The sequence below is a fragment of the Sphaerodactylus townsendi genome, linkage group LG12 (genome assembly GCF_021028975.2).
Source record: "Sphaerodactylus townsendi isolate TG3544 linkage group LG12, MPM_Stown_v2.3, whole genome shotgun sequence".
Taxonomy (NCBI): domain Eukaryota; kingdom Metazoa; phylum Chordata; class Lepidosauria; order Squamata; family Sphaerodactylidae; genus Sphaerodactylus; species Sphaerodactylus townsendi.
The window spans coordinates 28264678-28278391 of NC_059436.1; the positions used below are offsets into that span (position 1 = coordinate 28264678).

A 13714-nucleotide genomic window follows, 5' to 3' on the forward strand; every position below is an offset into this window, starting at 1 on the left:
GTCCTGGGTGAAAGAACTAGAGGAATTGTACAATACTCCTAATGCCACAGCAGGAATCTACTCTAAACCACAGATGCTGTCTTGTTTTCAACCACCTGATTCTCCACTCTCTTCCCTGCCAGTGACCTTTATGGAAAAGGAGATACTAGATGACTTCCAGAACATTCTGCTGGAAGCGCAATGGAGTGTAATAGATTGGAACTAACAAAAATTAAGTTCTTACAACACATGAAAGCCTCCCAACCACTAACAGAAAGGTCCACTGAATTGGAATTACCTGTAGTTAATACTGAGACTACGGGTCCCCCTATTGATCCCATGATAACTTACAGGCAGCTGACAGCTGAGATGCATCATCTAGCCCCTCTGACAATGGCCCAATAGCTTTTCCTTATTGAAGGCTAATGAAGGACCCTAACTCCACTCCTAGATAACACTTTGGTGGCCAACAATGGCTGCATCCAATATGTGTCATCTGACATTGAAACTCTGAACGTTCTGTGCCATGGCCCTTTATTTCAATGAGGTTTCTGCAGGAAGATTTCCCGGTGGAATGCACTTCTTATTAATTAATGTAAGGGGTACTCATTCATATTGTCTGCCTCAGGCATCACAAATTCTCATGTGCTTGACATAGGTATGATTATGTGTCAGGGCTACATAGTAACCCAGCTACACAGTGCCCCCCTTACATCCTGATTCATTGAAATGGTAGCTTTAGGAAGTATCAAAAACAGTCATAGTTTTGTCGAAGGCTTTCATGGCCAGAATCACTAGAGTGTTGTGGGTTTTCTGGGTTGTATGGCCGTGTTCCAGTAGCATTTTCTCCTGAAGTTTTGCCTGCATCTGTGGCTGGCATCTTCAGAGGATCAAGATCCTGTAGGCAAAACATCAGGAGAAAATGCTATTGGAACATAGCCATACAACCTGGAAAACCCACAACACTACAGTCATAGTTATTAGAAAGCCACCATGTTTAGCTGAAAGGGTATCTTGAGCTGCACCTAGGGAAGGGGTATGAGACGGATTTCACTCAGTGCTAGACACTGGAGGAAAAAGGCAGAATATTGTTTGTGGAACTTTTATTTTAAGTCTAATAGAGCAAATTCCTTGAGCATATGAAAATACGCATTGGTAGGTGGCACTAGGAATATGAGCTGACTTGATTTTAAAAGCCCTTTGAGCTGACACTTGTATTTCCCCAAGTCACGCTGAAGTGTAAGAAACCTGTGAAGGTACCCAAGTGCCACCATTCTGGGACCTGTGATGCCATTACTTCTAATCTGGGTTGCATTCTTCACCAGTATGGAGTTGCCCTTCACTGTCTGTCATCAGAGCCCTCACTTGCTCTACGACTGCTACAAACTCCCTCATTGCCTCAGCATGAAGGTTGGGGTCCTGAGCCAAGTGCTTGAAAAGATTGACAGGAGCAGCAGTGCGAAGGGTCTTGGGCATAGGAATCTTAATGGGCAAGGAGATGTTTCCAATCAGGAAGTGGTGAAGACATTTGTCCTGCAAGGCATCGCTCATGAACAAGAGGATGTCCTGCAGCCTTTGTGCAATATTTTCAGGGGCCCAGTCTGACAGTGGCCATAAGAGCAGGAGATGCATCAGGCAAGTCTTGTAATGATAGTTGGTAAGCACAGGGGTTTTTTTGTCCGATTCAGTGGCCTCTTTCAGAATAATGAGGATTTGCATGCATTTCAAGTGGCAGCTGTCCTCTGGGGCTCGCTGGCTCACCCATTTGAAAAAGAGCAGCTCCTGAACTGCAAAGGTCCTCTGCCAAACTGTACCAGCTGAATGGTCCATCTCAGCACTCTGAGAGGCCAGGAAGACAAAGCTGTCTTGTTGGACTCCAAGTACGATGTCAACAGAGATTGTCCTTCCAGACCTAAATGGCAGTTTCAGCTTGCAGGATGTGTTGGAAGGCACAGGCAGAAGATCAAGGTTATACTTGTGTTGGATATTTTTCCAGGCCTTTCCCACAAGATTTTGGAACCAGTGGATGGTTTTATCCACATCTAAATGGGAGCTAGTGCACAAAATGTGCATGAGGAAGGCACCTTGCTTTCCTTCACTCAGCTTTTCCTCAGGACGATGAAGGAAGCACACCGCATCCCCTAGCAGCCTCTCTCTCTTGCACATACACTCCATCTCCACCAAGATGTGTCCGTGTTTGCTTGTGGTGCCCTCGCAATCACTTGTTTCCAGATGGAACAAGTGTCCCTTAGGTGGCACTACTGGCACCAGTACAGTGAATGGCTTGGACTCTTGTGTGTGCCATCCTTCAAAGGCACTGTCCACTCCGATACAGTTATCCAACAGAGGAAGGGAGTTCTGATAGGGAAGGGCATTCTTGCTGGCCTCCAGAAGGTTATTCACAAAGGACTCAACAAACTCGCACATATTGGTTAGGTCCCCGGTGTCCAAACCTATGTGGCAATCATAGAAATCTTCTAGAACTTTCTGACTGTTTTCATATGTCTCAGGTTCCACGTCAGTGTCCTCATCATCTTCGTTGGTGGTACTGCTGGAGGTATCAGTACTGGAGTCGTCACTGGGTTCCTTTCCCAAGGTGTATAAGCAGCACACAAAGAAAAACAGAAGGATCACATAAGGCAACGCATCCCAGCTTTCACCATTTATAGGCTGGTCAGCTGTCATCCAGTCCTGTGGAGTCTGCAGTGGGTTCCAGCCAAGCCCTTTCTGGTTGAACTCTGTCTGCAGGAGATCCATTTCCTGTTTCATCCGCTTCTCGTGGTCCTGGAGCCGGATCTGTGTGGCCAAATCCGGGGGATCACTGACCATCAGAGGGTGGTGGACAAGAGCTAGCGCAGCCAGGAAGATGAGAGGACCCAGGACCATACTGACTTGTTTCCAGAGAAACTATTCAACCTGAGGGTGAAGGAAGACAATAGACAAGGCTGAATAAATTCATTGCAGAAAGAAATTAAAGTTCTTTACCCAGGAACATCTTTATGAGTTATATACCTTATTTGCAGTTTTTTCCCTATGGCCGTTTCCGCACGAAGGCGGAAGTGGCCGGGTCGGTGTTTCCAATGCTGACCCCACAACGCTGGGACCGTCCGCACGGACGGTCCTGCGGCTAACAGTATACATGAAGCGAAGCGCAACCGACCAGCATGTCAGGCCTCAGCGTTGCCGAGGCCTGGGGACCTCCGCCCTGGTTCAGCGCTGCTCCATGGCGTTAGAGGGCAGAGGCGTGTCCCCAGGCCTCGGCAACACGCCTGAGGCCCAGGGACAAGGTAAGTGCCGGGTGGGGGAGGCGTCGTGAAGCTGCTGCCATTCGCTCGGCAGCGGCTTCACAGCGGCATTTCCCCAAAAAGAGCGCTTCCCAGCGCTCTGGGAAAACGCCGGCTTCGGGCCGCCATTTAATGCCCGTGCGGAAACGGCCTATGTTTGGTAGTCACATCTGACCCAAAGTCACAGTTGGAAGATCAGGATTATACTCAACAGCCTCCCAAATCTGCATGTTTGGCCAAAGGTGCCCCTAACATGCATTGGTGGCATTTGACAGCATGCATGGCCCTGGCAGGCCAGTGATCGGGACCCTGCTCCCCTCCAGTGTGTTCAGCAAATCTCTGTCTTCCCATGCATGTCATCAATCTCTTCACGCTTCCCTCCCTTTCTGTTTTTCTTCTTAAACAAAAAAGTCAAAGAATATAACAGTGCTACAACACACCTTGGATTAGGAAATAAGAGTCGTGTACAGTTAATTTAAAATTAGTTTCTGGCATGACAGTCACAATTACAGGTACCTTAGAAAACCATAGACAAATAAAGCAATATAGTTCTGGGGGGTGGGTGGGATAAAAAACAAACATCAACCCTTAAACATCAGCAGCAAACCTTGCAAAGAAAAATAAACAAATAAAGATTGCAGGGTAGAAAGCCTCCTGCTGCATTTACCCATTGGAATGAAAGCCCTTTCACTACATTTGCATAGTAGTCTACTCCTCCGTTTTATCCGCACAAGCACCCTGAAAGGTAAGCCAGGCTATGAAAGAGTGCCATGCATGAAGTCACACTCTGGGAGTTTCATAACTGAGCAAAGCTTTGAACCTCAGCTCTTTTGGTCGGAGTCTTACACTCTTAACTATGCTAGCTTTAATCAAGAGGAATCCCATTTTTTCCTGGCTTTGCTTGTGTGCCTTTTCCTGTCACAAGATGCACGTGGAGATACTGTCTCCTTTTGTATTATACCTATGACAGGAAAGCTTCATAGGCTTAATTTCTCCACCACTTCCATACCTATCTTCAGAGGCACTCTGAGGTTGTACACCCTACACCAGGCAGGTCTACGCATCACCTCCCTGCAGGCACAGCACAAGATCCTAAGTAACTTTTGCTTTTTAAAAGCCTGAGCCTTTCCAAGTGGTGTTGACTTCCTCTAATCTTGCTGACTGCTACTGACCACAGCATCAGCCTTTTCCATTATTACTACTTGAGTGTCTGTGAAGTCATATTTGTCCCAAAGTCACAGCTGTCCTTATGAGAGGAAGACCCAGCCTTAGTCTCTCTTAGAGCAAGTGTGGTATAGTGGTTAAGAGTAGGTGCACTTTAATCTGGAGAACTGGGTTTGATTCCCTGCTCTGCCACTTGAGCTGTGGCTGGCTATGGGCTTAAAAAGTAACCGGCAAAAGAAGAAGAAAAGTTGGATTTATATCCCCCCCTTTTTCTCCTAGAGGAGACTCAAAGGGGCTTACAATCTCCTTGCCCTTCCCGCCTCACAACAAACACCCTGTGAGGTAGGTGGGGCTGAGAGAGCTCAGAAGAACTGTGACTAGCCCAAGGTCACCCAGCTGGCTGGCATGTGTGGGAGTGTACAGGCTAATCTGAATTCCCCAGATAAGCCTCCACGGCTCAGGTGGCAGAGCAGCGAATCAAACCCAGTTCCTCCAGATTAGAGTACACCTGCTCTTAACCACTATGCCACTGCTGCTCCATTCAGCTGACTTCCACCAGAGACTAGACTTTTTTCAGCCCTTTTTCATGCTAAGCCAGATCAGGGCTCCGAGGGATATAAACCAATTCCACAGAGCCTGTAAAACCAAGTTTCTCCAGACTTTCTGAAGCTCCTTGGTCCAAACTTTGTCACACTGATCCCTGAGACTACACCCCCTCTTCTCTTGTCCATAGATCTGCAAGTTGAAGTGAGAGTGGATTTGATATGTGGGTGATGTTTGTTAAATAGCCATCTGAGAAATTATAATGTATTGAATGTTTTTAATATGTTTTAACTATAAGCTTATCTATGTAATGTTTTTAGAATGTAACTTCAACATGTGTGTTAGCCGCCCTGAGCCTGGCCTTGGCCGGGCTGGGTGGGGCACAAAATCAAATCAAATATAAAGAAAGTTGAAAGATCATTTTGTCATAGGGAAATGTCATTCTTCTCTGGTAGAAATTATCTGTAATGATTTGCCTTCCTTTAATCCTCCCAGTCCATTCCTATTTCAGTGCTGCCATTGTTCCTGGAAGGAAGGTCTAAAGCCACCAGATGGTCTTCAGAGGGGAAGGAGCTCTCCATATAGATATAGTAATATTACATAAGACCCTGTTGCTTATTTTAATAATCTGATTATTGCCCCCTCTCCTGACTTTTCACCCTCTGATATTTTACAGTCTGTAACGGAAAAATATTTTGAATTGTTTTATACAGATTTTGTACATCTCCACAAATATAGCAGTTTGTAAAAAGGACTCAGACATCTGGCTGTGTACAAATCTGTCATGATTAAACACAGAAACACGTAAATGCATATACATAAACCACTGAACAGCCCTCAAAATGGAACAGTCCAGTAATGGCAAGAGGCAAAAGGCCCACGCATTTTCAGGATGTTAAATTTTTAGTTTTGGGGTTTTTTTTTTAAAAAAATTAGACTTTGTCCTGTATTTTTAGGAGCTGCAGGACACACTGAAGTTAAGCAGGGGAAAATTTTCCCATCATAATGTCAAAGCCAGAAATAATTATCTGTTGACTTGACTTAATTTGACTTAAACAAAGTTACTTTGTTTTTCAAACCATTAAACGCAACGAAGTGCCTACATAACAAGATATTTCTTCAGACTTACAGGAAATAGCTCAACATGTTGAGATCAATGAAGAAATGCTTAAACCTCAGAGGAAGAGAGAGTACATACAAATGTGTCATACTTGCGATTGTGACATCAAAATGTTCAGAGCTAGCAAGACCAAAGAAATTTTAAAGGATACTGGCATGCTCTAGTCTAGTCTGTCTGTGAGCTCAGCAATGTGGGTACGTGTGCCTAAGTGTTTGAATTAATTGGTGGAGTTAGGAGATCTGGGAAAAGCAGTTCGAACTGAGACCTGGGGGAGAGAAAACTGAGAGCTTCTGGCTAGCTGTTTAACTGTTCTAATAGGTCTATTGCTAGCTGTTAATAAACCTATTTTAAACCACTACGATCATCCTGCCATCCATTGCGACAAGCAACATACTAAGCCAGATCCAGAAGAGAATGGCTTTCAGTGGGCTTGGGAAACAATTAACAAGGGAAGAGTCATAGCCAAGTATTGCAGAACTCTGACTCTCGGGAAAAGTACAAGCTCCGAATGAATCCTTTCATATCCAAAAGCAGGGCCTAACTACACCAGAGCCCCACTCCTTAAGCAGGGGATTTAGAGAGGTACAGTTCATTCCAATTTTTATTTAGTTTCTGACTGGTTATAACACTAAGGGTTGGCTGGGAATTATTTGGCAAATGGTTCCTACAAACAGGTTTCCTGGCACCGTTCTGATCCTGAAGCATCTTGTTCCCCAAGGCAACAGACCAGTCCTATCTTTCCTCCTCCACCTCGCTGGGAAAGGAGGTACTTCAGAGGATCCCAGGAGACATCATTATTGTTTCTGCAAGGAGAACCGATCAAGAAATAGCTGAAAGGTTTCCAGTTCCTGATTGGGAAATTTAAGGAAATTTATAGAGGTGAAGCCTGAGGAGTCAATATAAAGTCAGAGTGCACCTGGTGCCCGTTTTCTGGGGGGAACTGATCTCTATCATTTGGAGATCAGTTGTAATTCCGGGAGATTTCCAGGTTTCACCTGGAGGTTTGCAACCCTAGTTGTTTCCATCATAGGAAGATGTTTTTGGCTTGCCCAACATGGTGTTCATTTTGTGGTGACAACCCCTCCCCATTTTCATAATTCTTAAAGTACATACAAGCTCGACTAGACTAGGGATCCTGCACTAAACATCCTTGCATTTTGCCACTTGGAATACCTGCTCGGTTTATGGGGAACTGTGGTCCAGACTCTTTGGGTTGGCCTCTGGGGAACTAGTATGTGACAGGAGAGCAAACTAATCTTTTTTTCATCTCTTCCAGCTTAGTCATTCCACAGTCTCCTTTAACTCCATAAGAATGCAACACAATTTTAAGCATTTCACTGAGACCAGCAACTTAGGTACCCATTTAATAGCAGTTAGTAGTGAACCTTGGATTCTTCCAGCCATGCATATAACCTAAAATGGGATCTAGGAGTATGTGCATAAGCCCCATTTGAATTTCTGCACACAGATGCTGGTGTCTGATGCCAGTTACGCAAGCATTTGAGGATGCACATACCCCAGGCTCACTCAGATAACATATGTGCTTTATCTGTTTTTGAAGTTGCCCTAAACTGGACTTGCTACCAGTATGGCTGACTTGCTCAAAAAAGATGGCACAGATCTCTCTTCAATTCCTCCTGGTTTCCATGCTGCTGAGATAAAAGAGAAGAGTGTCTTAAAGTGTCTGACAGAATAAAAGCTATCAGAGGAACTCAATGTCATTATGAAGAATCTCCATGGCGAGAGTTTCCTCACCACCACCTCTGCCTTGCCCCTGCATGAGAGATTAAACCTTTTCTGCAACACCTTTGTTCGGGAGGAGGAGGAGGCATTGAAGTGAAGATAAGCTGACCCCAAGGTTATGGTGCAGACAGCCTGTTATTGGGAGCCTTAGAGAAATAAACACTATTTGGACTGGGATGCCATCAATATGCAGATGACACCCAGTTATATCTGATAATGTATGGTCATCTGGACACTGCCCCAAATGTTCTGGCCAGCTGCTTGGGGGTTGTAATGGAATGGATGAAAGAGAGATGGCTCAAATTAAATCCAGTGAAGGTGAAGGCCCTGTGGTTGAGCCAAATGGGGCAGGTGGGAGAGTGCCAGTTGCCAACTCTTGATGGATGTATCTGGTGGTTTCGCTGACCATCAGAAGTCTGGGTGTATTCCTTGATGCCTCCTTGGGGATAGAGGCTCAGGTGAATTATGGCGCTTGCATGGTGTTTTAACATCTTAATCAGGTGAAGCAACTGGCACCCTATCTGTCCCAAACTGACTTAGCCACAGTGATCTGTGCAATGGTCACCTCTAGGCTGAATTACTATAACTCACTCTACTTAGACTGCTCTGGAAACTCCAACTGGTCCAGAATGAAGCAGTGAGGTTCTCACTGGAGGCTCGTGGCAGGCACGCATTCAACTTGTGCTCTGCCACCTGCAATGGCTACATATGGAGTACAAAGCCCTGAACGGTCTCAGGCCAATGTATTTAAAGGACAATTTCCCATTTTGTCCCTTGAATAACATTTTGATCATTGAGCGAGAATCTACTTCTGGTCCCTGGCCCCAGGGAAGTCCGGCTTGCCTTGACCAGGGCCACGGCTGCCCTGACCTGGTGGAAAAATCTGTCTATTGTGATCAGGGCCCTGCAGAATCTGATGCAGTTCCACAGGGCCTATTAGACAGAGCTGTTCCACCAGGCATACGAGTGAGGTGACCGGGTTACAATCTTTGACCGTTTCCCCTTTTTCTGACTTTTCAACTTGTCTTGGTTGAATTTAGGTATGTTATAACTATCGGGTAATTGTAAGCGTGTTGTATGGTTTTTAGTCTGCTGATTCTAGTATCTATTACGTATTGAACAATATTGTCCCAAACTAGCTTACAAATTGGGATTCACCTTGCTCATAACACCTGTTGATTCTCAAATCGAGCACTCCACTTACCAGTAATTGATTTGTTTGCAAATGTTAAATTAGAAATATTTCAGATTGTTTTCTTCTAGGGAATTGCTGGAATTCAGCCCAGTGCCTGACTCAGTAACTGCTGTTGGGGTGTGCGCCTATAAGTTGGATGCAGTTTGACAGCATGAACATACTTACTCTGACTAGTAACAGCTCTGTGGAGATTCAGGCAGATCTCTTTAGATCCTGGAGATTTAACCTGGGGCAGTCGGCGTTTAAAGCAAACCTGCCTATCCCTGCAAAACTGTTGGTTTTGTACAGTTTTAAGAAAAAACAATTAAAGGCACCTTATTTTTGCTCCTAGGAAGATCCATTTTAGCATTATCATTTCTCTCCTTCCTGTACCAGGTTAAGTCTTCCAGGTTTTTTTTCTTGAAATTATCTTTGTTACCCCCTTTGGCTGATCCTGAAGTTGCTCTAGTTTAAAACTTGTACTTTTAAGGGTTTTTTTTTTAGGGGGGGGGGTGTTTTGGATATTTCTAAGGACAGAAGGGCATTGTTTTCCAGAATGGTCTTGTAAACTTTCTAGTGCTCAGTGGAAAGACAGGTGGAACAACTATGCCATGGCTAACTGAGCTGTTCCCCCCCCCCCCAAGCTTCTTGGGGGATAATGTTTGAGTTGTGGCTCCATTTGCATCCTGTTGTGTCCATCCTTGCTGCCTAATCCCCTCATGTCATCTCCATAATCGCCCCTTTATACACTGCAATGTGACGCCTCATAAGAACTCTCAGAGAACGAAGACGGGGTCAGAGGAAGACGGGTGAAAAGGACGGCGCACGGTGGAAAACTCAGCGTATGCCATGTGTTGACTTGACTTCAGAGTCATTTTAGCAACTTTAATGGCGTTACTGTGGATTTACACTAATGTTAAACCAGGTGTCAGTAATACAGTAGCTAGCTCCCAGGCCTTTGGGAAACACCCAGTAGCATTTGACTTGAATCACACAGACCTAAAGGCACCCCAAACACAGCAAAATTTTCAGCAAATAAAAATATGAAAAATACGCCTGGCCTCATGTACAGTTCCTTCCCAGCAGAAATTAGCCTTTGTATGCCTTTCGACTTCCTTTCTTTACATGTCTGTCCTTCTCACATTTGTTTTGGCTTGGACTGAAGTAGAATTGGGTCTCCAACCTACCACCCTACCAAAAAAATCCCTTCCTGTATTCTCAATCCTTTCCCACAGTACCCAAGACCCTGCCCTGGGAAGGTTATTGAATGTACAGAGAGTGCTCTTTCATTCCAGCTGGCTACCTTCTTTGCTGGGAGCACATCCCAATCAGGGATGCGGGGTGGGGTGGGGTGGAGATATGCTTCCCAGGTATGCCAGGAAGGTGCAACATGACAACAGCTGGTATATTTACAGGCTGTGGCAGAGAAATATCAAGGTTCCATGCAATTGCGGGCTGTTGAATAACCTTTTGGGGTTTATTTATGCTGAAACCAATGCTCTGCCTCCCTGCTGTGCTGAGCAGTGTTGAGGATTCAGCGATTCCGTATCCCCTCATAAATCAAGCCAGTGGCTGGCTTGAGTTACAAGGCTCTCCCAGTAATGACAGCTAGTTAATCCAAGCCTCCTTAGCTGAGATTACTGTCCATCATAGTTCATTACCTTTGGACCCAATCAGTACTCTTTAAGTTCTGGGGCGGGAGAGCAGGCATATTTCCACTGGACCAGAGACACTTGCTGCCTCAAAGACTTGTCATCACAGTTATAAATAAAGTGACTTGTTTGCAGAAGAACAAATTTAGCCTGTCCAGAAGGTCAAGGTGGCAGAAAGCCCAGTCTGGCTCCAAATAGCCTTCCATTAAAATGGTTGTCGTGTTTGTGTTTCACTTAACCAAAGCAGGACAGGGTGGAGGGACAGGAAAGGCAGGACGAAGGCTGAGGGGCAGTGAGGGCTAGAAAGTGTGGAGCACTTTAGTGCATCACACCCAAGAAGATTTGTTCTTTCACAGTCTATCTTCCCTGGGAATGTATTAATTGTCAAACTATGGCTATTGATGCAGACTGTATCTCACAGGTGGATCATCATGAGGCACAAACCCCCACTGGATGAGGGGGCTCTTGACTTCACCCACCCCCAGTGATGGAAAGGGGAGAAGAAGGGAAAGAACGATCACGTTCCTTCCCTCTTTCACCCTGTAGCTGCATTTATCGCCAGATAGGCTCCTGCAGTGCAGGAGATGATGGGCATACCTATGCTCATTACATTCTGGGTGGCCATTGCCAGTGGTCCATGGCTCTGCATTTGTGGCATCTGAAAGACAGAATAGTTAAGAAGTGGGTCTCATTTCAAAAAGTTTAACATTGCTTTACACACTACTTCTCACTGCGGCAGCAAAGCTGTATCTGAAGATTCAACTAACTATATGATACTTTTTCTTCTGTGATTATTTTAAACAGGGGGCTTTTTGTGTGTGCAGATCTGCCTTTTGTGATTGCCTTATAAAGAAGGAAGAGAGGAAACATCAGCCTTTTACTCCTCAGAGATTTTAGTGCCAAAAGCTATCTTGAGCTGCTTTTGCCTCTACTTCAGGAAAAAGACATTTGAAATTCAGATCTGGACTGGAGCCATTTTTGCTAAGGGGTGAAATGCTGCCCAGCAGGTTGGCCTCCCAGCTGCCACAGCTGTCTGAAAATTCTAGCCTGTCTTAACTCTGCTTTAACACAGCTGTTGGGTGGAGGGGAAAGGAGGTAGGATGTGTGACCAGAAGCCGCTGGGACAGTTCAGAGCCTGTGGGGCAGAATGTCTTCAATGCGCCGAGAATTCTGAGGAAACGGAAAGACAGAAGGGAGAGGGAAACTGGAGAAGAATAACTCTCTCCTGAGGAACTGAGAGAAAAACAGGACAGGAATCCACTACAGTGAAGGCAATATTTGCCTGTTGGCCCAGGTGTCGCCCAAGATGACCAAAACGAATGGAAGAAAGGATCACTAAGATTCAGATAATAAAACCAACACTAAAGAGTTGGAAACAATTTGACGGCATTTACACACACAATGTAGGATGTTGTTCAGCACATTAAAACATGGCTGCCTAGGGCTGCCAACTTCAGATTGGGAAACTCCTGACATTTTGGAGACAGAGGCTGGAGAGGGCAGACTTTGGGGATGGGAGATGCAACTCCATAGAGTCTTCCCACTGAAGATGCCATTTCCTCCATGAGAACTAACCTCTGTAGTCTGAAGATAAGATGTAAACTTTGGGAGAAATCCAGGCCCCACCTTGAGGATGGCGACCATACTGGTCTGGCAGTATAAATAAGCAAACTATACAAATAAGAATGATCTTTAAGAATTATCTACATCCCACTCTACTGGAAGGTGAACTTCATCCATCCATTTGAAGACAGATGAAACAAGAAAGATGAAGGGGAAATCAAGGAAATGCCCATGCGTTATCAGAAATATATGATTTCAAGCATTTACACTAGGGTTACCAAGGTTGAAAAATTCCAGGAGATTTTAGGGGTGGCACCTGAGGTTTGAGGAGGGGAGGAACTTCAATGAGGTATATAATGCCATAGAGACCACCTTCCAAAGTGGCCATTTTCTCCAGATGAACTGGACTCTGTTAACTGGAATTCAACTGTAATAGCAGGAAATCTGCAGGTCGGCAATCCTAATTCAAACTTTGGAGATCTCCTGGAACTACAAGTGTTTTCCAGATGACAGAGATCAGTTCTCCTTGAGAAAATGGCTCCTTTGGAGGGTGGACTTGATATCGTTATATGCCGATGACTACGGTTGCTAATCTCCACGTGATGGCTGGAGATCTCTCAGTATCACAACTGATTTCCATGCAACAGAGAACTGTTCCCCTGGAGAAAATGGCAACTTTGGAAGATGGACTCCATCACATTATATCCCACTGAAGTTCCTTCTCAGGCCCGACTTCACCAAAATTCCAGGTATTTCCTAGAACCCCTGTTGCTGACATCTCTCCCTTCCTCAATCCCTGCCCCCTACAGGTTCCGCTCCAAAAATTTACCAGCCTGGAGTTGGCAACTCCAGCTGCCGCTATTCCCAACTGTCTCACAGAAGCCAGTCTGTCTGAAAAGCTAGGATGAAAGAAGAGGAGAGGAACTTATCACCCTTTTCAATCAGTCAGCTGAAAAGCAACGTGGAAACCTGACCTTCTTCTTGTGATGGTGCAGAAGCAGCTATCCCGACCCATCTTTCAAGGCCTAATTAGCCAGCTGAGAGCCGGCGTCTCCTTCCATCACAAACAGCTAGCCAGTGTCACTTAACAATGCAGAGAATGCCTAGCTGGGACAAAAGAGACAGAATGCCTGTGCTGGATTCCAGCCCACCTGCCTTTGGGCCCTTCCGCACATGCAGAATAATGCACTTTCAATCCACTTTCAGGGCACTTTGCAGCTGGATTTTACTGTGCAAAATAGCAAAATCCACTTGCAAACAATTGTGAAAGTGGATTGAAAGTGCATTATTCTGCATGTGCAGAAAAGGCCAGGGTTTATGTGGAGGTGTGTTTTAAAGAAGGGCAGATTGACATCCACTGTGTCTTTGGCTCCTGCAGTCCACACTCCACTACTCAATGTTGCGAAGGGAAGGGGGTCAAAGCATGATAAAATGTATGATGTGTTAACATCTTTTTCCAGATATTATTATTATTTATATAGTGTATCAGTGT

The 13714-nt window shown here is 45.2% G+C and overlaps 1 protein-coding gene across 1 annotated transcript in view; it reads right to left on the reverse strand.

Annotated features, from left to right (window-relative positions):
- Positions 1-1278: 1278 nt before the first annotated feature.
- The window catches only part of ITPRIPL1 (ITPRIP like 1), a 31247-nt gene continuing 18811 nt past the window's right edge, over positions 1279-13714 (reverse strand). Inside the window, exon 3 of the mRNA XM_048512121.1 lies at positions 1279-2895. Coding sequence (XP_048368078.1) covers positions 1279-2865 — 1587 coding nt within the window. The 5' untranslated portion in view covers positions 2866-2895. The remainder of the gene's footprint in view (positions 2896-13714) is intronic.